Genomic DNA, 22869 nt, shown 5'->3' on the forward strand with positions numbered 1-22869 from the left:
TCTTAAATCTCGCGTCAAAAAAAGGCCTCAACTACCTTAGGATGGAGAGAGTATAAAACTAATAGTACTTTATAAAAGTAAGACTCACATTCTACTATCTTTTTTCACCAACTTTTCTTTATATTTTTTAAGGCCCGTGTAGAACAGACTCTTAAAGTGGGATGGAGGGAGTACTACATTAGCATCTTTATAAGTATAGTTTGGTCTGGTTCGATTCTGTTCGATTTTAATTTTCAAAAGACTTTGATTTGAGATTCAGTTTGGATTGGAAAAAAATTCAAACCAAAAAATGAATGTTCTCCCTAATTATAACTAAGTCATTCTCGTCGAATACCTTAAATGGGAATGAACGCAAAAAATAAGGTGCAATCAGTGGCGGACGCAGAAAATATAGTAAGGAGATGCTTCATTGTATAATTCGTCCATCTCACGGTAGTTGAGTCATGTTTCTTTTTTAGATCGTCTTAAGATAGTTGAGTCATTTCCTATTTGGACAAAAACTTTATTCTCTTTCTATAATCTGCAAGCACTCATTTATAATTTCCATACAAAAAAAATGTTCCAACTAAGATGAAATTATAAAGTCAATTTCATAAATTTCATAAAAATTAAGCAAACACTTAATTCTATCTCCTTTTTGTTTTTCATATTTTCATTCTCTATTTCACATGATAAAATCAATACAAAGAACTATAGAAAAACTAATTTTGAATAATTAAATTAATAAAGGAATTAAATAAAAAGAGAAAAACTGAACTTATAGCTTCGTAGCTTTTTTAAGCTACAAAGTTATGAAATTCTCGTGAATTATGTGGGAAATTCTCAACTTTAGTACTTTCAATTTTTACTGTCGACGACCTTGACCGATATTAATAGTGTGTGGCTTGCAACATCAACTCTTTGGGGGCCCAAAAATATTGGAATTTTAATTTTTGGAATAATATTTATTAGTAAAGGAATTAATATATAATGGTTCAAGACCATCTCCAAGTGTATACTAAAACTTAAAATGGGATAGGTAATTAGCTCCAATAGTACTTCAAAATCAATCTCATTTTTGGTTTTTGAGAAAAAAAATACCTATCTTTAGGTTTACATTAAAACAAAACCTATAAGTTTTTCAAATTTTGTGAGTAAAAAAAACATACTCCCTCCGTCCCTAAAGAGTATACACTACTTTTTTTTTGTCCGTCCCCAAAAAGTATGAACTTTCAATTTTGTAAACTCTCTTCTCTCTAATGAGGTGAGACCTATTCTCCATTAACAATACTTAAAAAACTTTCTCTATCTCTATCTCTATTTCTATCTCTTTTACTTTACCAATTATGCATTAAAACTCGTGCCGAACCCTAAGTTCATATTCTTTGGGGACGGAGGGAATAATATAGAAAATATTTTTTTAAGTTCGAATTTAGTGCATGTAAATGATTGGAGTAAAATTATATTTAATGTAACAGTTACATTAAAATAAATTTAAGTTTAGTGTAAATGGTTGAATATGGTGTATGAGCCGTTTATAAATTGAATATGCCGCAACTAAAAGTGTGGGTTACCTATTATTGGCTATTGCAAGTTTGAACGCGATTTTGTCTTTCGTTTTAATTATGCATATGTTAGACAGCTAACACTACTATTGAGCAAAGGGTACATATTTCATCCCACCCATATCGGGTAATATAATCTTATTTAAATGTTTTATTTTTAATATATCACTCCCTAAAACAAAATTCAATAAAATAAGTACTCCAATATAGTACTAATTATTATTTACTTCATATAAAATTATGACCCATTTCTTTTATCTAAATCTCTCTTTCTAATAGAGTATTTTATATTTTTATTAATTCTTTCTCCCACTTTTTTGGCAAACAAACTCTCAACAAAAAGTAAACATTCTTTCTGTTTGTAGTTTTTATATAAACTAGTCATTCCTTAATATTTGTGGTTGAAGCTTGAGGTCAATTTAATGAGATGGAGCAAATATGTTTTGTTATGAGTATATAAGACGATACATTCTTAAGTAAAATATATACTCACTACTGTATACTACAATGCATCGTCACAACTCTTATATTCACATCACATGCATCGTCATGTCTATTGATTAAATGTCACAACTAACACAATATCTAAAAAGATTGTTTAATACATATAAATCCAGTTCGATATATGTATTGGTTATGATGTCTTGAACGCACATTACGATTTCAAAGAAAGCGGTTGACAAAATTATAGCATCCCCTTGTGAATTTATTGATATGAAATTGACTATTTGATACAATAAATTAATACTATTAATTAGTTGTCAAATTTAATTTGCAAATTCCGACCTACCGAAATTGGATGCTAATTTCATTAAATAAGTTTAATTTTTGTACACGAGTCACTATCACTCTCAGAAAATTATAATTAATTAGGGCACTTGACTTGGTCTCTTCGCCTAGGTGGAAGTTAGACGCCGACTAGTTGAAAATTTGGGACTTGTGATCGTTGCTAAAATATTTATATATTCATCCTATGATCCTAGAATCTAAATTTAGGATGCAAGTACAACCGATAATCTTTATATCAAAATAACAAACTAAATTAAAAGAGGTCATTTAAGGCTGAATTTATAATCTAATAAATTTTCAGTCCAATTAGCCCATGATCCAAATATATTGATCTAAAATTCGATGAATTGGCCTGATCGATATCTCTATATGTTTATTCATATCTTTTACCTTTTTTTATATGCTACCTATTTAGTATTATAAATAAAGGATAATTAAGAACAAAACTGCATAAGTCAATTTTCATCACTAGCTTTAAGGTTAAAATTCAAATATTTAGGATTAGAGTTGGGAAATTTCTAACACGATTAGTTTATTTTGATTAATTCGCAATGAAGCTTAATTGATTAGATCCGAATGATGGTAAATTAATAATTGAGAGCCCTACTAAATTTATAGATATCATATAAAGTCAATTCATGATAAATAGTAGTAGTAATTGGAAAGGAGTTGGGAATCCTTAAAATAATATGATCGGGTGGATCACCGTGGATGTAATAGTACGTATGGCCTAAGGCTAAGGACCACAAATTAATAATATAAAAAAAAGTAGAGCAATAATTTAATGGGATGGACCCAACATCATAATTATAAATTTGGGATTCACTTCTTAAGTTTAGTTTCATTTATATATTCTTTTTTGGTAAAGTGATACTCCTCTCATTCTAGTAAAATAGAGAGACTTTTAGAATAACATAGAGCATATTTGATAAAGTAGACAAAAAATGATTAGGTCATGTTCTATCTACAAAAATTGTATACTAATTTCTTTATTTTCAATATTTGTTTTGATTTTTAATAAACTGTGAAAGTAATTATCAGAATCCTGAAAATAAAGAATATAGTTGTAAAAATTTTCAAGAATCTGACCCAATTTTAGGATTCTTATATATTTAAATTAAATATAAATATAAAATTTTGATATTTTCTAAACACGAGAAAGTAAAGTTGTTAGAAATCATTTTCCTACTAATTTTACTTTCCCGATAGAAAAAAATGGCCTTCGAGTTTTGTTATAGAAAATGAGGTCCACTTCATTCAAGAAAAAAAAGTTACCAAAAGTATAAGAAGACTACTTTTATAGAACATACCAAAACAAAAAGAAGATTTATTTTATAGGACAGAAAGAGTATAACTTAAACTATTAGTATATCCTAATATACTGTAGATACATGAGTTGTGATTAATGTCCAAACCTTTCTTAAAGACCGAACTGGAGACCAAATTTGGGCCATCCATTTTTCTTAATCTTGTGGTTAGGATTAATTTATAATTAATTTAATATTTTATTCAATAAATAAATTTTTTTAAATTATTTTTTATTCAATAAAAATTTGCCAGAGTAAATAATGAACTATATTCACTAAATAATGAACTAAATGAAGTATGTTATGAAATAATTTTGACATGTTATTGAAATACATTAATGATACAACAAATTTTAGTGTTAAACGTTAAGCGGTAGTAATGAACTATATTCAATAAATAATGAACCAAATGAACGTTAGTAATGAAGTAAATATGACTTTTTATTGAAATACAATGTTAACTGTGTTAAACGTCAAGTAGTAGTAATGAACTTATTACTTCATTCAGTCATGCTATTACTTCATTCCGTTAGTTTAATACTTCATTCCATTAGTTTATTACTTCATAATGTGTTATGACATAATTATCTTTCAGTTGAAGTAAATTCGGTATGTAATGAATGCGAAAAATTACTTCATAACATACGTTCATTTAGTTCATTATGTAGTGTATATAGTTCATTATTTACTCCAGCAAGTTTTATTGAATAAAAAAATTATTTTTTTAAAAAAAATTTTAAAAAAAAATAAATTTAAATAAAAAAGTTTTTATTGATTAAAATATTAAATTAATTGTAAATTAATCATAACCACAAGATTAAGAAAAATGGATGGCCCAAATTTGGTCTCTAGTTCGGTCTTTAAGACTGGATTTGTGGATAATGAGACTCGTAGATACATAGTACTATTTGTTAGTAGTTTTAGATATTCACAACTAATTATAAAGTTTGATAGACCATGAGTTTAGGGATGGGGATCCTCTGCTGTGCGCAGCACCCCTGATGTTACATATAAACAAATAAAATAATCAAATAAATTAAATTAAATTAAATTAAATAAAAATATATTATTTTATTACATTGTGAGGAACAACATGGGCTACGGTGCACTTGTGCACAGCAGAGGATCCCACCACTGAGTTTAGTGGGAAGACCTTTTAACATCAAAATTTGGAGCATTACTTTTGCTAGTTGCTACGTAAGTTGACCTTCAAAATTTGGAGCATTACTTTTTCGATTTGCTGCGTAAGTTGACCTTCACATTGGAGCATTACTATTTACTAATGCTGCGTAAGTTGACCTTCAAAATTTAGAGCATTACGTTTGCTACTTTGCTACGTAAGTTGACCTCATCAATTTAGCAGCAGCACTTAATTGAAAAGGTCCAAGTTCTAACTAATAATCAAAGGAATTCCAAATTTTCCCTCAGGTGCTATCAAAAGGAGTAAAGGGACCCATACAAAAATACTACTACTTCGGACACAAACTTAAAACATTTGAATCCAAATAGCTTAGAAAACCCCTCAAGAATTTTCTTAATAAAAAAAATGTCCTCATTCTTCTTGAAATGCTACTACATATCATGAAGCTGAAGCATACTACAAATCCAAGCATATGACTGGGAAATGGAACATAAAGGGTTAATATGACGTCTTGATACTTGGAGTAAAGGTTGGTGTTCAAACTTCCTTATAGCCAAGATCAGTGCTCGATAAGGAAGTGGACGGCTTAGAGACTTCAAGAAAGATAGCTGGAAACAATACTCACTTTTATTGTTGGACCATGATCTTTATTGTTCACTTTCTAGTATCATGCTACTTACTTTGTTTGATTTACCAGTTGTGTGTTTGTTCCCAAGTTCGGTGTTGCTTAAGAATTGTTGGTCTTTTGTTTATGCTTTGCCCTACTTTTTTTTTCTTTTCTTTTAAAAATAGTTGATCTTTTGTTTTGGTTTTTGAGCAATCTTTTATTATTTCAAGTAATGCTTGCACTTGGCCGGTTGCCCGATGGATGAAACCAAGAACCCAATAAATGTATTTGAATAATTTGAAAACAAAACTCGCCCAAAAATGGGGATATTGTATTTGTTACAAATTAAAAATATTGAAACTATTTCAAATGTCGAGAGTTACATGTAAATGTGAAAATTTTATTTATTTTAAATTTTTCTGATAATTTACCATTTTCCTTTTATTTGGGCCTAGCGTATTAATATGTAGCCCACGAAAAGTTTTCTTCTTTACAATAGAAGTGGGCTCCAATTTAGTTTCAACTCTTATTATATAATCGGAGCAACCGAGCAATGAGGCCTCTAAGACTCAAAAAGTAATTAATGGCGTCTGAAGCCCATGAGTACAACGTAGTCCGTAATTGAGTTGGGAAATTTATATTCACTCAATCCCGACTAAGATGGTACACTTTTTTTTAGTTTGTCCCAAATAAGATGACGCATTTCTATTTTTAAAAATAATAAAATAATTAAATTTTTATTTGTTGAGTGTCGAACAAAATTCATAGTTTTATCTGGTATTTGGGTCAATTTTTATTCAACCGATCCCCAACCCAACACCAAAATAAACAATCAAAAATCAATGTCAACTCGCCTAAATTTTATGGTCAGTCGAAATTCGACCATACAATAATTTTCAATGGTTTTGTGGCATTTCATCTAACTCAAGGCTAATGAAAATATAACAAAGATATTACCGAATTCTCGTCTAAAATAAATTCAAGGGTATTATTCTAAACTACCTAATTTGGTGCGTGCAAATTTGCAATGCACCTAATGTATTTTTGCTAATATGGGTTGGGAGACGAATTTTTCAAATTAATCGCAGGAAAATTCAATATAAAATTTTGATTTTTAAAATCTAATATAAAAAAAATTAAATGTCAGCCAAATGTTTTGGGAAAAGGCCAAAAATTGGGGTGGCATCATTTAGAATTTGACTTCTCCCACTAATTACTACTTTTGGCAACTTCATCAAACTAATTAGTTACCTTGCTAAACTTGCTTATATAAGTAGTATGGAATTATCACACTAAGATAAAAGTCAAAATTTCAATTTCAATCAGAAACAAGCGAAGATTCGACCGACAATTCGAACATATTATTCGTAATTTTAAAAACTTACACAAATCGACAACTTGCATAAAGACAATATAAAAATATGTTGATTAATTTATTCCCCACATTATAGTTGAACACAAATCAATATAGTAATATGTATGTACCTAAGTAATATAGAAACACACACACATGCACATATATTTGCCACCTCAATTCAAACGTGGAAGATCCGACGCCGATCTTTCCTAGCAAATACGCCCATACAAATACACATGCATATCTCTGCCCATTTCCCATTAAATAATCAAACAACTATTGTACTTTGAGTTTCATTTCATGTAATTTTACTATTTTGAGTTAGATTCAAACCTTTTTTTTTCAAATTGCATGTAAAGTCATGAATTTTTAAAATAATTTGGTTTTTCCCGTTAACTTTAAATGTTACATAAAAAGTCATGAACTTTTATCGGACTGAGTAAATTTCCCAGCCGACCCGACCCGATCCGATAGATTTCAGCACAAATTTATCATACGTGGTGCACCGGAGGCGTGACTTGGCAAATGACAAATTTAGAGTTCAATTCGAATTGTGGAATTAATGCTACTTTTATGCTGAATTCGATTTGTATGTTTATGTCGATTTGTATGTTTATGTCGATTTGTATGTTAAATTCGATTTGTATGTTTTCATTTGTGCTGCTTGTATGTTTGTGATACGTTCGGGGTCAGAGATTGCAATGATAGAAGCGAAACAATCAGAATTAGTGGAGTTGCGAAGTCACACCTCCGGCCTGCCAAGTATAGGATAAATTTGTGTCGGAAATCTATCGTGTGGGTCGGATAGATATTTACACAGTCCGGTAAAGTTCATGACTTTTCATGCAATATTTAAAGTTTACGGGAAAAATCAAAATACTTTAAAAGTTAATAACTTTACGGACAATTTGCCTTTTTTTTTATAATGACATGGACGCCGAGAATTCGAGGTAACCAAATTAACCGGACGTAACCTACTAAATTATCATTATTTTTAACTGAAATTATACATGATTAATTGAAAGTTGGTCTAAAATCTGAATTTAGTCAAAGTTGAATAATTTATAAATAATTATATCCTTTTTATTCTTGTAAAAACTCGTTGATCTCTACCTAAATTTGTATTCCTTTAGTTGTATTCCACCACCATTCCCTCCAACTCCTCTCTCCACTATATATATGCACATACATCACTTCTCATTCTCCAAATTGTATTCATTTTTGCCAACTACTACTATTTACAAACACTAACTTGCCCGACAACCAGAGAGTTCAATGGCGCGGCGATTCCGGCCTCAGCGACGGCACAGTCAGCGGGGTAAGTGCGCCGTTAAATTTTGCAACGATTTTGAAGAGAATTAGGATTGATATTGTTGTATTAGTGCAGGTGGATCTTGTCGGACGGTACTATGATGCCGGAGATAATGTGAAATTTGGACTGCCGATGGCTTTCACGGTTACTATGCTGAGCTGGAGCATTATCGAATACGGCGGCCGTCAACGCAGTTAAGTGGGGGACTGATTATTTCATCAAAGCTCATCCCCAACCTTATGTGCTCTATGGAGAGGTAAGAGTTTGGAATAATAATTCCTTTTACCCAATTTTCAAAAATTTAAATAATAGTAGTATTACTAAGAGAATAAATTTTCTTGTACATGCATATCAAATACTACATGCGTTTATTTGATGATTTAAAACAAGTGGCCTATTAGCTCAGTTGGTTAGAGCGTCGTGCTAATAACGCGAAGGTCGCAGGTTCGAAACCTGCATGGGCCATTTATTTTGTTTTTATGGTGATTTTATTTTAGTGAGTTCATAAAATTAATTATTAGCATTTGTAAAGGAATTAGGTGATGAAGGGGAAATATGATGAATGTTCTGAAGTAATGTTAATTGTGTAGGTTGGAGATGGAAACACAGACCACTATTGCAGAGACATGAGCACCTCAAGAGCTGCCTACTAGATTGACGCCGACCACCCGGGATCCGACCTTGCTGCCGCTTCCATTGTCTTTCCGCTCCTACAACTCCTCCTACTCCGCGCAGCTTCTTCAACATTCTCGTCAGGTCTATATTTGTTTTTAACATGAATTAGCCATGAAATATGGAGTGTCTTATTTTCCTTAATTTTAGTCTATTTTTTACTACTTTAAATATGTATATTAATACTATTTTCATTCAAATTGGCCTTCGCGGGCAACGAAAGGATAAAATAATTAAAAATGGGAAATCAGGCAGACTCTGTGATGCTACTCTTTTTTAGGCAAGACTGCATGATAGTACTATTGAAAACTAGTACTATGTCAGTTTATAATGGAGTATTTTTCTATAGACACAGAATCTTGGGCGTGAGCGTGCGTATTAATGAAAATATCTTATCAATATGAAATTTGGTTTGTAATTATAAGATGATTTATGCATTGTCTTTGTAAAACAAAAAAAATATTTATAAGATGATAAAAAATAATTAAATGTTTGATTAATTTTCAGGTATTTGAATTTGCGGACAAGTATAGAGGGGCAAATATGATAGCAGCATCACCGTAGCGCAGAAGTACTACCGATCTGTCAGTGGATACGCGGTAAGTTCATTCCTAGGGTACGAGGCAACAAACAATGAGTACTACTTGGATTACCTAGGGTACAACGGCGATGCACTGGATGGTCCGTCACTGAATTTGGTTGGGATGTTAAATATGCTGTAGTTCAAACCCTCGTTGCCAAGGTACCTATCTACGACTATTCCATTCTCCTATTTTACTTTATTTTACTATACAAGGACTTAAAATCAAGTAAATGGTGTTTTGTGCAGTTCCTAATGGCCGGGAAAGGTGGTAAGCACAAAGAAATATTTAAAAGATACAAACACCAGGCTGAGTTTTTCATGTGCTCGGCGAACTCCCGGCGGCCTCATTTTCCGGCAACGATGGAACAATATGCAGTTTGTTACCCCTGCGTCCTTTCTCATGTCTGTCTACTCCGATTATCTAGCCTCTGCTTCCACCTCCCTCGCTTGCCCTAACGGCCCCGTCTCTCCATCCCAACTTCTTGCCTTGGCTAAATCTCAGGTGAGACAGACTGACTCTTTTGAATTGCATATCTAGTGTTTGATTATAGCGGATTTATTGAGCCATATACATTTGGTTTGGTTAGGTGGACTACATTCTTGGAGACAACCCCCGAGCAACGAGCTACATGGTGGGGGATGGGAAGAACTACCCTCAACAAGTGCACCATAGAGCTTCTTCCATTGTATCCCACAGAGTGGATCCTTCATTTGTCAGCTGCAGGGGAGGCTATGCTTCTTGGTTTAGCAGAAAGGCCAGTGATCCTAACATTCTCACTGGAGCTGTTGTAGGCGGCCCCGATGCTTATGACAACTTTGTCGACCAGAGAGACAACTATGAGCAAACCGAACCGGCCACCTACAACACTGCCCCTCTTGTTGGCGCGCTTACACGCTGGTCACAACGGCTACAATCAGCTGCTTTCGGTCGAGCTGCCAGAGACGAAGAATCCAAACCAGCTAATCGAGGCCAAGGTATACACCATTACGAGGCATTTACATGTAGTACATGATTGAGCTTTTTTAGTTGTTCAAACATATACTTGTTTCAAATTGCAGGGTTGATTTTTGTTGAGCAGAAGGTGACGAATTCATGGATTGCAGAAGGTAAGAATTTCTATCGATACTCAGCTATAGTGAGCAACAGATCTTCTAAGAAATTAAAGAATTTGAAGCTTCGTATATTGAATATACATGGGCCTCTTTGGGGTCTCACGAAATCCGGTGACGATTACTTTTTCCCAAAATGGATGGAGGTTTTTGGCGCAGGGAAGACCATGGAGTTCGTGTATATTCAGCCGGCATCACCAGCGCAAGTTTTGGTGTCAAGTTACACTCTTGTATAGATAGATGTTTACACTTCTCTTTCACACGCACTTCACTAATTCTCTCTTGATTTTGTAGATAGATATGTATATCATTAAGTTCAATTTCTTGTTGATAGCGTATATGATGAGGTTGAGATATAGGTGGAAGAAAAGGAAGTGACATTTGAGTTTTTTGTATTCCTTAATTTGATGAACAATCAAGAGAAAGTGGCATTCTCATTGTATTTTTGACCATCTAAATAGAATTTCACCAAAATTGTACTGGTACATCATATAATATCATAATGGAGTACCTAAACTGTCATAGATGTATATCGGTACCACAACAACGTCTCCTCTAAAAACTAGAGTACACTCTTGTCTTTCGACACTGAGATTCATATATCTCGTTCATTTTTCTAGCTAGCTACATCTAGTTTTCTTCAAAGAAGTAAGCAACGTACCACCATCGTTATTGTTTCTGGTCGTAGGCAGCTATGTTTTGGGGTTCACATTCAGGGCTGAGTAGACGAACCAACAAAGCTGTGGATGCGCTCATTGAGACAGCACCACAAGCAGCCCACCTAAGAGTTCGAGGAACTGTTATTCTAGGACCTGCATTGCCAACAAAACAAGAAATATCAATGGACTCATTCGAAAATGATTGGATGAAAGACCAAGATGGAGCCTCAAATTAATAAAAATTAACAAAATTAAATAGCAGGCAATAGTTGTGAAAAGTATTGAACACTGTAAATCAAGCAATTTGTTTGACCTTGACTCGATACCGAAGAAAGGACTAAGTTGCCAATTTAAAATTTAAATCAATCATGAAAATCATATGAGTATTCATATTTTTTAAAATTTCATACAATTGCATGAAGTCTCAATACACACTTTGCATCTCATGCATCCCTTCAACTCAACTTTAAAGAATACTCCACAACACAATCAGTCACTTCATGAATAAAAAAGGCTGAAAAGAATGAAGACGAACAAGATAATATAATTGGTAAACTTTCTGCCTGCCTTGGCACAAAACTGAAGAGCCAAGCATTATGCCAAAATGATAAGAAAAGTCCATCTGTTCTCGTCAAATAGAAACAGAGAGTTTAATAACAAAATACACTAAACGATTGGGATAAGTATAAAGACATACCATAATACAAGCGGCAGAGAGTCCAAAAGCCCAATGCTCCTCCAACTGAACAAATTCCAGCAGTGTGCCTCATCAGCCGCGAACATGGCTTTGCATCCGACCGCATCAATTCTCCATCAGAGAATCCAAGCATACGCCTTAGAGCCATTGTCTATTCTCCTTCAATTTGACACAAAATATTCAAAAGGCAATAATTTATATAATTGCAGGAATTCCATTCTCCTGCCTAAAAAAGTTTTGGTGACGGCAAATTTGTCATTTCCGCTCTGAAAAAGGCAATTGATTTTTAGGTAATAGATTTTGCTTCTTCATTTCTTAAGTTACATACTGATAATGACAGTGTTTAATATATCCATAGTTACAGGAGGCAAACACATGAATGTAACGAATGTCTCGTATATTTCTCCTTTCCAGCTCTATTCGCACAAGTGTAGCAATAAGAAATAAACATTCAAGTAGAAGAAGCTGCAACAGTCTACAACTATACAAAAAAAAACCGGTAATGTTGATTATCAAATTCAATTAAAATTTACAAGCACACTATCATAATAAGTGGTAAGAACTGCTCCAAAGTTAATTAAAATTCGATAATCAACATTACCATATTTTAGTATCTGAACCTGATAAAAAAAATAACAAGGATTTCCTAATGAAAAACTAAAACATTCAGTATCGCGTGACAATAAAACAAGCTACAGATCTAATAAATCCAGTCAGACTTAGGCAGAGCTTCCTAGATCAGAAATATTCATGAAGACTTTGAAGCCCTAATTACATAGCAGGCAACTTACGGAATGCATAGTTTGAGATTGGAGAGAAATTATACAATAAGTAGAGCCTAATGATGTGTTCTAACACAATTATAGCAAAAAGAAGGCTAACCGTGTGTAGGAGTCGCCGACGGAGGGAGAGAGGCGAGGCCTGAGGCAGCAGAGAAGTAGATTATTCCGGAAAATAATTGTACTGTAATTCAATTGGGAAAATGATATGAATATTATTAGAGAGTTTGGGCTTTTCTATGTATGTTGGGGAGTGGATTGCAGTGGGCTTCTAGAATTTCTCTTGTTCGATTGAATTTGATACCAATACTCCTATTTTGGTATACAGCTTCGTTGTTAGATTAATTGAAATAGCATACTATAATTTTTTAAAATTACAGCCGTACTTATTATAATTATATGTATAAAAAGTTATGGTAGTGCTTAAGAGCACAATTCTACCCTTTCTACATACAGACTGAAATCAATAATATTTACTTTTCGATTAGGTAACTCTTAGAGTATCCGCAGCGGTGCTCACGCCGACGGACGGCATCCGTGCCGCTGGCGCGGCACCGCCCTGCTCGCCGATGCGCTCTTGCCGCTGGCACAGCGCTGCTCAATGCATCGAGCACGTCCGTGCCAGCGAGCAGCTGACGTAGCGTTTTCTGATTGGCCAACGGCAATGCCGTTGGCATTTTAAAAAAAATCTAATTTTAATTAAAAAATCCGAATAAATATCAAAAAAATATTTTCCCACTTCCCAAAAAATTATATCCGTTTTCTCCCCAATTTTAATTTATTTTTCAATTTTTTCCCCCAAAATTCACATTTTCATCTATAAATACCCCCACTTCCACACAAAAAATTTCACGACGCCGGCCGGAGCTAATTTGGGTCTATCCGACGCCGGCTCGAGCAGTTCCCAACGCCGGCCGCAAGGAAGGAAGAAGGCGACGACCAACCGCCGTCGCGCTGTGACTCCATCCGCCCCCGCCCCAGCTCCCGCTCCCGCTCCCTTTGTGCCACCTCAACCCCCCACCAACTCATTGTGAACCCTTTTGGCCCAACTCAATTTGGCTGATAGGTCAAATATGACCCCCGAGCAACTTGATTCACATTTGACAATGATACGGGGTCTCCGAAAAACATTGGGAATAGGGCAAGAGGAATAGTCTTCCACGTGGGTATTTTTTAGCATTTAATTATGTATTTTTTATTTTTTAGGATTTTAATTATGTAATTTTTAATTTTTAGTATTTTAATTATGTAATTTTTATTTTTTTTGTAATTTGTAAGAGTATTTCGGATATTTTTAATGCATTTTAATATTGTTGAAATGTTTTTATTTAAATTGAATAATAGAATGGTGGGACACTTGAGCATGTCCTTGCGAAAGAGCATGAATGTGGGTATTGTGCTCTTGCTTAAGAGTAGAGAGTAAAAAAATAATAAAAATAGGTTTGGGTCCACATCCGTGCTCTTTGGCAAGAGCATGGATGGGGATGCTCTCAGTCAAGTTGAGCCATACAAACCAAAAAAAAACACTACTCTTACAAATTAACGACAACAAAACTAGTCCAAGCATAGCAAGGCAACATCATTAGGTTGAGTTGAATTGAGTTGAAGAACAACAATGGCAATGCTGTCTTTGCTGCCCTTGGCAATGGCGAGCTCGGCCAACATTGCGGTGGCCTGAGAAATGCCGCCACCCCCTTCCAACGGCGACCTCCTTAGACACTTCCTCACATGCCATCTCTTTCCCAACCACTTCCCACAGACCGCCACATGCTATTATTAGAAAGTCGTCACCGTCATCGTTTCTCCTTATCACCCTCACCTCCGGTTCCCAGCTTCGGCTACCTTTCACACATTCTTCTTCACCTACCAAGTGAGAAGGTTGCGCCGGTGTTGAGGCAGCTAAAAAAAATTGTACATGTGATTCATTAATTTTGTGACACACGACACTTGGACCCAATAAACGTATATAATGTCTTAATTCAAACTAATAGGACTATTGAATTAGTGTACACATGTTCATACCTGATAAATTTTCCAAATAAACTAGTGCACCTTCTTCAGTTTTCACGCTCTCATCTCCCTATTAATAAAAAAAATAATAGTACTATTAAAATCACCAAAGAGTTACTACAAACTATTTTAAACTTGTGTCAGTATATTTGAAAGAGTGCGGGAATTAATGAAGATCATGAAATCCCAAAAAATAGAAAGAACCTTATTATGATCATTCCAAAGAGGCAGAGCAACTCCACCACTCCAAAGAACCGCCCTTGAACCGCCGGAATTCACCACCACCACCAGTTCCCCCTTCTGAGGCGCCGCCACCACCGCCGTGAACTTGAGCATCCTCTTTGCCGCGGCTGACCCGGTCTGCTCCTCATAGATGGAACTGAAGCAATCCATCACTACCTGCCCCCAACCGATCCGATCCTCCGCCACCGCGGCCGCGTGCCTCTCCAAGCAGTGATGAAGCTTCTCGGCGCACGTTTCAGGCACCATAGCGCCGGCGCCGCAGCCATAAGCTGCGAAGGAGGAGTAGCCGCCGGGTAGACTCCGCGGGGGCATCACCATGATGGGATCCCTCATCACTCTCATGCGGCCTAGAATTGAGACGAATCCATAATTTAAGGGCCCTTCTCTGCCGTCTCAAACTGTTGATCTATCACTTTATTTTTTGAATTTTTAGGCTGACAAAATCTTTAAAAAAAAAAGAGTATGCCGTATGCGACATAGTAACTGACTACTGCGAATGCAAAGGGACGAAGCTTCAATATATTTAGTCACTTGCCCAAACCCATTCAGCAAAGGCCAATCTGAAATTGTTACATATAACTATGTCAGAAATCACACTGTTTCTTTTTAGCAGATTGAAAGAAAAAAACACTGATTTCTTTTTTTTTTTTTTTTTTCTTTTTTGTTTATTTGAATCAGTGATGATTCGCGAATCAACAAGAACAATTTTGACACGAAGATGAGCCACCTAATCCAATCCTTACATCAGTATAAACATTCATCCACTGAACCACATGCACACACCCATCCTTATCCTTTTCCTTTTTTCCGTCAAAAAATGGTGGGATTCAAACTATCACGTATTAACACTAATATGCGATGTCAACAATTTGCATCAAAAGGAAAAACTCTACTACTTTTATTTTCTTTTTATTTAGCATTCATAATCGTTGGTCATTAAATGGCTTAGAGAATAGTGATCGAATCCATATTTTTCCCTTGCACTATGTTGATTGTTTGGGCTGTTAAGTTGGTGGACTATTATTGTTGGGCCTGGAATTAATCTGGCCCATCAGGTAAGTTGGGCTAGTTATTGCCCTAGCCCATTCCCGGTTTGATATACCCCCCTCTCTCCACTCACCGCCTCACTTCACTCTCTACTCTCTGATTTCTCACACTTCTCTCTCGAGTTCTTGAGTTTCCCTTGAGTTTTCCTTCTCTGATGTTTCTCTGGTTGTTCCACTGTGGTTTATCACTGATATTTGTGTGATTAAACGAGTGTGTGGGTTTGAGATTAGCAACTACTTCGGTTGCTGGGGTTCCAGAGAAGTTAGGGTTTCTTGTGGAGAGGTTTCTGTGGTTGTGAGCTTTGAGATCGGCTAGATCCGGTGCAGTGGAGTGGTTTGGGGTTGCAACCTATGGTTTGTGAAGAGTTTCACGGTTGAACTCAACGTTGCTCCCTTGGATTGTTGTTTTGGTGAATAGATCTGTACTATTGGCGGGTGGCTGAGCCATTGCTTATAGATCTATGCGATTCCTTTGTTATATTGCTTATTACTGCTTGGTTTGTGTAGATCCGAAAGGATCTTTCTTATTTTACTAACTAGGGTTTCTAGTTGTGCAGGGTTCTCGGTGAATCTTGAGGATTCTGGTTCGTGAAGGCAGTGTTTAAGTTCATTAGCTCATTGGTTGTAATAGCTAGTGTCCTTGTATTAAATCAGTCGCTTGGTTGGTGGTTTGACTGAGCCATCTTGTAAACAAGACCAAAGAGGTCTCGGTAAATAGTGAATCCGGATAGTCTGATCCCTACAGTGGTATCAGAGCCAAGAGGGGACTATTCCGGCACGCCGAGTCGCTAAAGGAGGTGGGCAAGTGGAACCCTCCCTCGAGTGGGGGTTTGCTCTGGTAAATTGGCTAAATCTTTCTGGATATTTCTGTTTTCTGTTTAGTGCCAACTATTGGATTGGATTTTTTGTTGCTGGTAGACAGTCTTGGCAAGACTTAGGGTTTCTTGGTGTGTTTTTCACCGTGTTTCTTGCTTCCGTGGTGTTTGTCTATTGTTTTTTCCTTTGCGCTCTCTGCTTTAAAATCTCTTATTACTTGACCACCAAGCATTTTGTGCTGCCTAAGTGACCCCCTGCGCCCTCCACAAGCGAGTGATTGCGAACTGGGATAGCCTTAGCCGGCCTTGCTCGTGACAGTCAAGGATTTGAGGTTCTTGTGTGAAAACTCTTGTGAAATCTGAGTAAATTTTTTTCTTGTTCCCTGTGAATCTGTGTTCTCTTGCTGCCTGAAAGGCTGTCTGTGTGCTTGATTGGTTGCCTGCTGAGGGTTTTAATTGCCTTTCTTGCTCTCTGTGCTGCTTGAAAATTTTTCTTTTGTTTGCTTCTAAAATGGCTCAACCTGTCAGTTTGGTCCCTTTCAATGGCAAAAATGACTTTGTGATTTGGAAACAGAAGCTTAAATGTGTTCTTATTCAGCAAAAAGTGTTTAAATGTGTTGATGGTACTGTGCCTACTGATACCCCACAAGATAAGCTTGATGAAATGAATGAATTGGCAAAAGCAACTATAATTCTCAATTTGTCTGACTCTGTGATTAGGAAGATAAATCACATTGAATCTGCCTCTGAAATGTGGAAATATCTTGATACCTTGTACACTGAAACTTCTATGTCTTCAAGGATGTATTTGCTTGAAAAACTTTTTAAATTTAAGCTTGATTTGTCAAAAGATATTGATGACAATGTGGATAGATTTCAAAAGCTTGTTCAAGACATTAAGAGGTCAGGAGATAAAACTATTGATGAATATACCAGTATTGCTTTTATGAATGCCATACCTGATTCATACAGTGATGTTAAAGCAGCTATTAAATATGGCAGAGATGCTACTCCTCTTGATTTGATAATTAGCTCTCTTAAATCAAAAGAATTGGATCTAAGGGAAAGAGCTTCTGATAAGGCTACTCCTAATAAGGCTTTAAATGTTAGGGGAAGGTCTAACTCAAGAGGGGGGAATGAATCTAATGGAGGGTCTAACTCCAGAAGGAAGGTCAGATCTAGGTCCAACAGTAAGGACCCTAGATTTATCAGGAAATGTTATAATTGTGGGGAACCTGGGCACTTTAAGAAGAACTGTAATAAGCCAAAGAAGTATAAACCTCCTAACAATAATAATGGAAACTCACAGATTGAAAATGTGGCAAATATTGTCAAATTTGAAAATGAAAATGACTCTGTGTTTATGCTGCATGGTCTGATGTATATTAATGCCTCCCCCAAATGTGCTTTCTCTTCAAATGATTGGCTATGTGACTCTGGCTGTACATACCATGTAAGTCCTTTTAAGGAAGTGTTCACTGATATAAAGCCTGTAACTAATACCTATGTCTCTATGGCTGATGATAAAAAGTGTGTTGTTCAAGGTATTGGCACTGTGTGTTTGCAGTTTGAGAATGGCTATGTGTTGAACATGAATGATGTAAGATATGTGCCTGAATTATGCTACAATTTGATGTCATGTACTGCACTTGAGCACTCTGGCCTGAGTGGAAAGTGGGGAGATGGAAGTATGAAGATCTGTAAGGGTTCTATGTGTCTTTTTAAGGCAAAGAGAAAATGTGGCTTGTATGTGTGTAATGCTGTGCCTCTGACTTGTGATAAAGCCTATGCTAATGTGGTAAATTCTGATAAATTGTTACTGTGGCACAATAGGCTAGGTCATATGAGTGAAAAGGGGTTAAACATTTTGAAAAAACATGCAATATTGTCTGATTCTGATGTAATGGGCAACATGCCTTTCTGTGACACATGTGTTTTGGGTAAACAACATAGGGTTTCTTTTCCCACTCCTGTCCCTGCAAACATTAGTAAAAATGTCTTGGAATACTTGCATATGGATGTGTGGGGCCCTGCCTCTGTGTCTTCCCACTCTGGGTCTGTGTATTTTCTGTCAATCATTGATGATTTTTCAAGGAAAGTATGGTGTTTTCTTATGAAGCACAAGTATGATTTGTTTGGAAAATTTACTACTTGGAAAACCTTTATTGAGACTCAAACTGGGAATAAGATTAAAGTTATCAGAACTGACAATGGTTTAGAGTTTTGTAATAAACAATTTGATGATTTGTGTGCTTGTCATGGCATTAAAAGACATAAGACAGTCCCTTATACCCCTCAACAGAATGGGGTGGCTGAGAGGATGAATAGAACTTTACTTGATAAAGTGAGATGTATGTTGGCTAAGTCTGGATTGTCCAAGAAATTTTGGGGTGAAGCTTTAATGACTGCAACTTATCTTGTGAATAGATCTCCCTCTGTGCCTTTGCAAGGACTCTGTCCTGAGTATGTGTTCTTTGGGAAATCCCTTGATCTTTCTAATCTGAGAGTGTTTGGTTGCTCTGCTTTTGTGCATACTAAAACTGATAAATTAGAACCAAGGTCTAGGAAATGTGTTTTTTTGGGATATCCTGAAGGTGTGAAAGGGTATAGGATATGGCTAAGAGATGAGCCAGGGTTTAAAGTCATTATTAGTAGGGATGTTGTGTTCAATGAATCTGAATTCCCTTGCTTGCAAATGGCAGAAAACCCTGCTCCACAGAATGTGGACAGTGACCCTCTTATTGAGGTGGAGTCCACAGATACACCCACTGCTGTGGAACATCCTCAGGATGTTCCAAGTGAAGTGGAGCAGCCTTATTGGAACTGTACTCCAATCTATACTCCTAATGAAACACCTAATGAAGGGGGTCCACAAGATAATGATATGAATGTGCCCTCAAATGATAATATGGACAATGTTGCTGACTTACCTGGTAGTCCTGTCTGTAATCCTCCGATAATGCCTGTCCAGAATGTGTTTAATTCTTCCTCTGGTATTCAAAATGCTATTGATGCTCCAAATCTAAATGATTACATCTTATCTAGAGATAGACCTAGGAGGCAAATTCATAAACCTGCTAGATATGATGGTTATGTAGGCTTGGTTGCTTTAATCAAGTTAGCTTTCAATGTTCATGAAGCTGATGGGGAAGAGCCTCAATCTTATAAACAAGCTACTAGGTCTAAATTCTGGAATGAATGGCATAAAGCCATGTTAGAGGAAATGAACTCTCTGAAAATTAATCATACTTGGATACTTGTTCCTCTACCTCTGGGTGCCTCTGTTGTGGATTGCAGGTGGTTGTATAAACTTAAAAGTGAGGTGGAGGGTTTAAGATATAAGGCCAGATTAGTGGCCAATGGTTTTACTCAACAAGAGGGGGTAGATTACACTGAGATCTTTGCCCCTGTGGTTAAATTTACAACTGTGAGATTGATGCTTACTTTGTGTGCTCATTTTGATTGGGAACTGAAACAAATGGATGTTAAAACTGCTTTCTTGCATAGTGACTTGGATAAACCTATTTACATGAGACAGCCTGAAGGCTTTGTTGATCCTAAGTTTCCTAATCATGTGTGTTTGCTCAAGAAAGCTTTGTATGGTCTGAAACAGTCACCTAGGCAGTGGAATATTAAGTTTAATACTTGCATGCATGATCTAGGTTTTGTTAGGAGCACTTTTGATGCTTGCTTGTATGTTAAAAACTTGAATACTGCTGTTCCTGTCTTCCTTCTGTTGTATGTGGATGACATGTTAATAATGGGTCCCTGCTTGAAGACTATAACTGCTGTGCAAACTGCTCTGAGCAAGAATTTTGACATGAAAGATCTAGGGGATGCTCAGAAAATATTAGGCATTAATATTATCAGAAATAGAAAAGAGTGTGTACTTGTTTTGCATCAAGAACCCTATGTGCTCAAAATTCTGAAGAAGTTTAACATGTTTGATGCTAAGCCTACATCTGTTCCCTTAGCTGCTCATTTCATGTTGAGTAAAGACTTGTGCCCCAAATCTGATTATGATATCAATGCCATGAAAAAGGTTCCCTATGCTAATGCTATTGGATCTGTGATGTATTTGATGGTTAGTACTAGGCCTGATATTGCCTATGCTGTGTCTTGTTTGAGTAGATACATGTCAAATCCTGGTCCTGTTCATTGGGAAGCCTTGAAGTGGTTGTTAAGATATCTGAAACATACTTCTAAGTATGGATTGTGCTATTCCAGATGTGAAGATGGTGTAAAACTGACGGGTTATGTTGATTCTAACTATGCTAATGATAGAAACAAGAGGAAGTCCACCACCTCCTATGTCTTTACTGTTTGCAGGTCCTGCATAAGTTGGAAATCACAGCTGCAACATATTGTAGCTCTCTCTACCACTGAATCTGAATACATTGCCATTACAGAGGCAATGAAGGAGGCTGTATGGTTAAAGGGAGTGCTCTCTGAACTCAATTTTGTGAAAACTCCTCCTGTTTTGTTTTCAGATTTTCAGTCTGCCATTCAACTGTGTAAAAAATCCAGTCTTCCATGATAGGACTAAGCACATTGATGTAAGGTTTCATTACATCAGAGATATTGTAGAAAAGAATGAGGTTTCTCTTTTAAAAGTACACACTAATAAGAACCCAGCTGACATGGGAACTAAATGCTTACCACTTGAAAAACTTCTTTTCTGCATTAAATATCTGCATTTTGACCTAGGATAGCTGCATGTCCCGGGGGTTAAAGACCTCAGCCTCTAAGCTTACTGTGGTAAGGGTAGCTGGTGGCTGGAGGCACTAAGTCCTCAAGACTAATGGGTGTCAGCCCCTCAGGAGTCTTGTAGGCAAACCTGGCTGCTTCCCTATGCAATTGAACTTTGTTCTTTGGTGCTGTGGGAACTGCCTTGTAGGCTATGATGATTAAAACCTTAGCTAATAGTGCAATTGGTTTCCCAAAAATAATGTCCAAGGTGGAGTATGTTGATTGTTTGGGCTGTTAAGTTGGTGGACTATTATTGTTGGGCCTGGAATTAATCTGGCCCATCAGGTAAGTTGGGCTAGTTATTGCCCTAGCCCATTCCCGGTTTGATATACCCCCTCTCTCCACTCACCGCCTCACTTCACTCTCTACTCTCTGATTTCTCACACTTCTCTCTCGAGTTCTTGAGTTTCCCTTGAGTTTTCCTTCTCTGATGTTTCTCTGGTTGTTCCACTGTGGTTTATCACTGATATTTGTGTGATTAAACGAGTGTGTGGGTTTGAGATTAGCCACTACTTCGGTTGCTGGGGTTCCAGAGAAGTTAGGGTTTCTTGTGGAGAGGTTTCTGTGGTTGTGAGCTTTGAGATCGGCTAGATCCGGTGCAGTGGAGTGGTTTGGGGTTGCAACCTATGGTTTGTGAAGAGTTTCACGGTTGAACTCAACGTTGCTCCCTTGGATTGTTGTTTTGGTGAATAGATCTGTACTATTGGCGGGTGGCTGAGCCATTGCTTATAGATCTATGCGATTCCTTTGTTATATTGCTTATTACTGCTTGGTTTGTGTAGATCCGAAAGGATCTTTCTTATTTTACTAACTAGGGTTTCTAGTTGTGCAGGGTTCTCGGTGAATCTTGAGGATTCTAGTTCGTGAAGGCAGTGTTTAAGTTCATTAGCTCATTGGTTGTAATAGCTAGTGTCCTTGTATTAAATCAGTCGCTTGGTTGGTGGTTTGACTGAGCCATCTTGTAAACAAGACCAAAGAGGTCTCGGTAAATAGTGAATCCGGATAGTCTGATCCCTACACACTATTCATGGATTTTATAATAATAGGTTGATCTCTCCATTGAAAAGAAGTTCAATTGATTTCGACCTGATGAATGAGATTGTTGGACATGGTGGAATTGATAAATTAAAAAACAATTAGAAGAACAAGTACAAGAATAATGCGAATTGTGGTATCAAATAAGGATACATGTTTTGCTATTTACCGGGAGGAAGAGAAAATAAAGTAAGAGCATCCACAATGGATGCCCTAGTGGGAGGATGGGAGCTCTAGTGGTTGCCACATCAGCATGCCACTTCTTTCTGCAATGGTTTAGCCCTAATGGGTGCTCTAACAGTTAAACTCAATTTGCTTTTAATTTTTAATATTATTATTTTTTATTTTTGTTTTTAATTACTAAAATACCAAAATATATTATACTATTAAGCACCACAAATTTTAAAAAATAAC

The 22869-nt window shown here is 36.2% G+C and overlaps 2 protein-coding genes, 1 non-coding gene and 1 pseudogene across 5 annotated transcripts; 2 read left to right on the top strand and 2 right to left on the bottom strand.

The window, feature by feature from the left end:
* Positions 1-7670: 7670 nt before the first annotated feature.
* Positions 7671-10663, top strand: LOC121766753 (annotated as a pseudogene).
* Positions 8449-8522, top strand: TRNAI-AAU. The gene has a single exon. It is a non-coding gene; the product is annotated as a tRNA-Ile (tRNA).
* Positions 10664-10825: 162 nt separating the features above from the next.
* Positions 10826-12815, bottom strand: LOC121767202. Of its 2 annotated transcripts, none has more exons than XM_042163418.1 (3): positions 12661-12815; positions 11779-11937; positions 10826-11234 (listed from the first exon to the last, which is right to left on the bottom strand). In XM_042163418.1, exons 2-3 carry the CDS (start codon positions 11924-11926, stop codon positions 11092-11094), a joined length of 291 nt encoding a protein of 96 aa, XP_042019352.1. In that variant the 5' UTR covers positions 11927-11937; positions 12661-12815; the 3' UTR covers positions 10826-11091. The 2 variants fall into 2 exon arrangements, with proteins under 2 accessions (XP_042019352.1, XP_042019353.1); XM_042163419.1 differs by having other exon boundaries at positions 11779-11929; positions 12661-12814.
* A 1284-nt stretch (positions 12816-14099) lies between these two features.
* On the bottom strand, positions 14100-15162 carry LOC121768180 (protein phosphatase 2C 51-like). 2 transcript variants are annotated; one of them, XM_042164564.1, is made up of 3 exons: positions 14772-15162; positions 14580-14637; positions 14100-14420 (listed from the first exon to the last, which is right to left on the bottom strand). In XM_042164564.1, the coding sequence occupies exons 1-3, from the start codon at positions 15150-15152 to the stop codon at positions 14140-14142; spliced, it is 720 nt and encodes a 239-aa protein (XP_042020498.1). In that variant the 5' UTR covers positions 15153-15162; the 3' UTR covers positions 14100-14139. The 2 variants fall into 2 exon arrangements, with proteins under 2 accessions (XP_042020498.1, XP_042020497.1); XM_042164563.1 differs by having other exon boundaries at positions 14100-14456.
* Positions 15163-22869: the final 7707 nt, after the last annotated feature.

The sequence above is a fragment of the Salvia splendens genome, chromosome 15 (genome assembly GCF_004379255.2).
Source record: "Salvia splendens isolate huo1 chromosome 15, SspV2, whole genome shotgun sequence".
In the NCBI taxonomy this organism is placed as follows: domain Eukaryota; kingdom Viridiplantae; phylum Streptophyta; class Magnoliopsida; order Lamiales; family Lamiaceae; genus Salvia; species Salvia splendens.

Bases quoted from the DNA above. Each gene is read 5' to 3' on its own strand.
- LOC121767202 (XM_042163418.1), bottom strand. From the start codon at position 11,926: ATGGCTCTAAGGCGTATGCTTGGATTCTCTGATGGAGAATTGATGCGG. The intron at 11,235-11,778 runs GTATGTCTTTAT...TTGGCAATGCAG, and splicing joins TCTCTGCCGCTTGTATTATG to GTCCTAGAATAACAGTTCCT.
- LOC121768180 (XM_042164563.1), bottom strand. From the start codon at position 15,152: ATGAGAGTGATGAGGGATCCCATCATGGTGATGCCCCCGCGGAGTCTA. The intron at 14,638-14,771 runs GTTCTTTCTATT...TTTTATTAATAG, and splicing joins TTTGGAATGATCATAATAAG to GGAGATGAGAGCGTGAAAAC. The intron at 14,457-14,579 runs GTATGAACATGT...AATTTTTTTTAG, and splicing joins TTATTTGGAAAATTTATCAG to CTGCCTCAACACCGGCGCAA.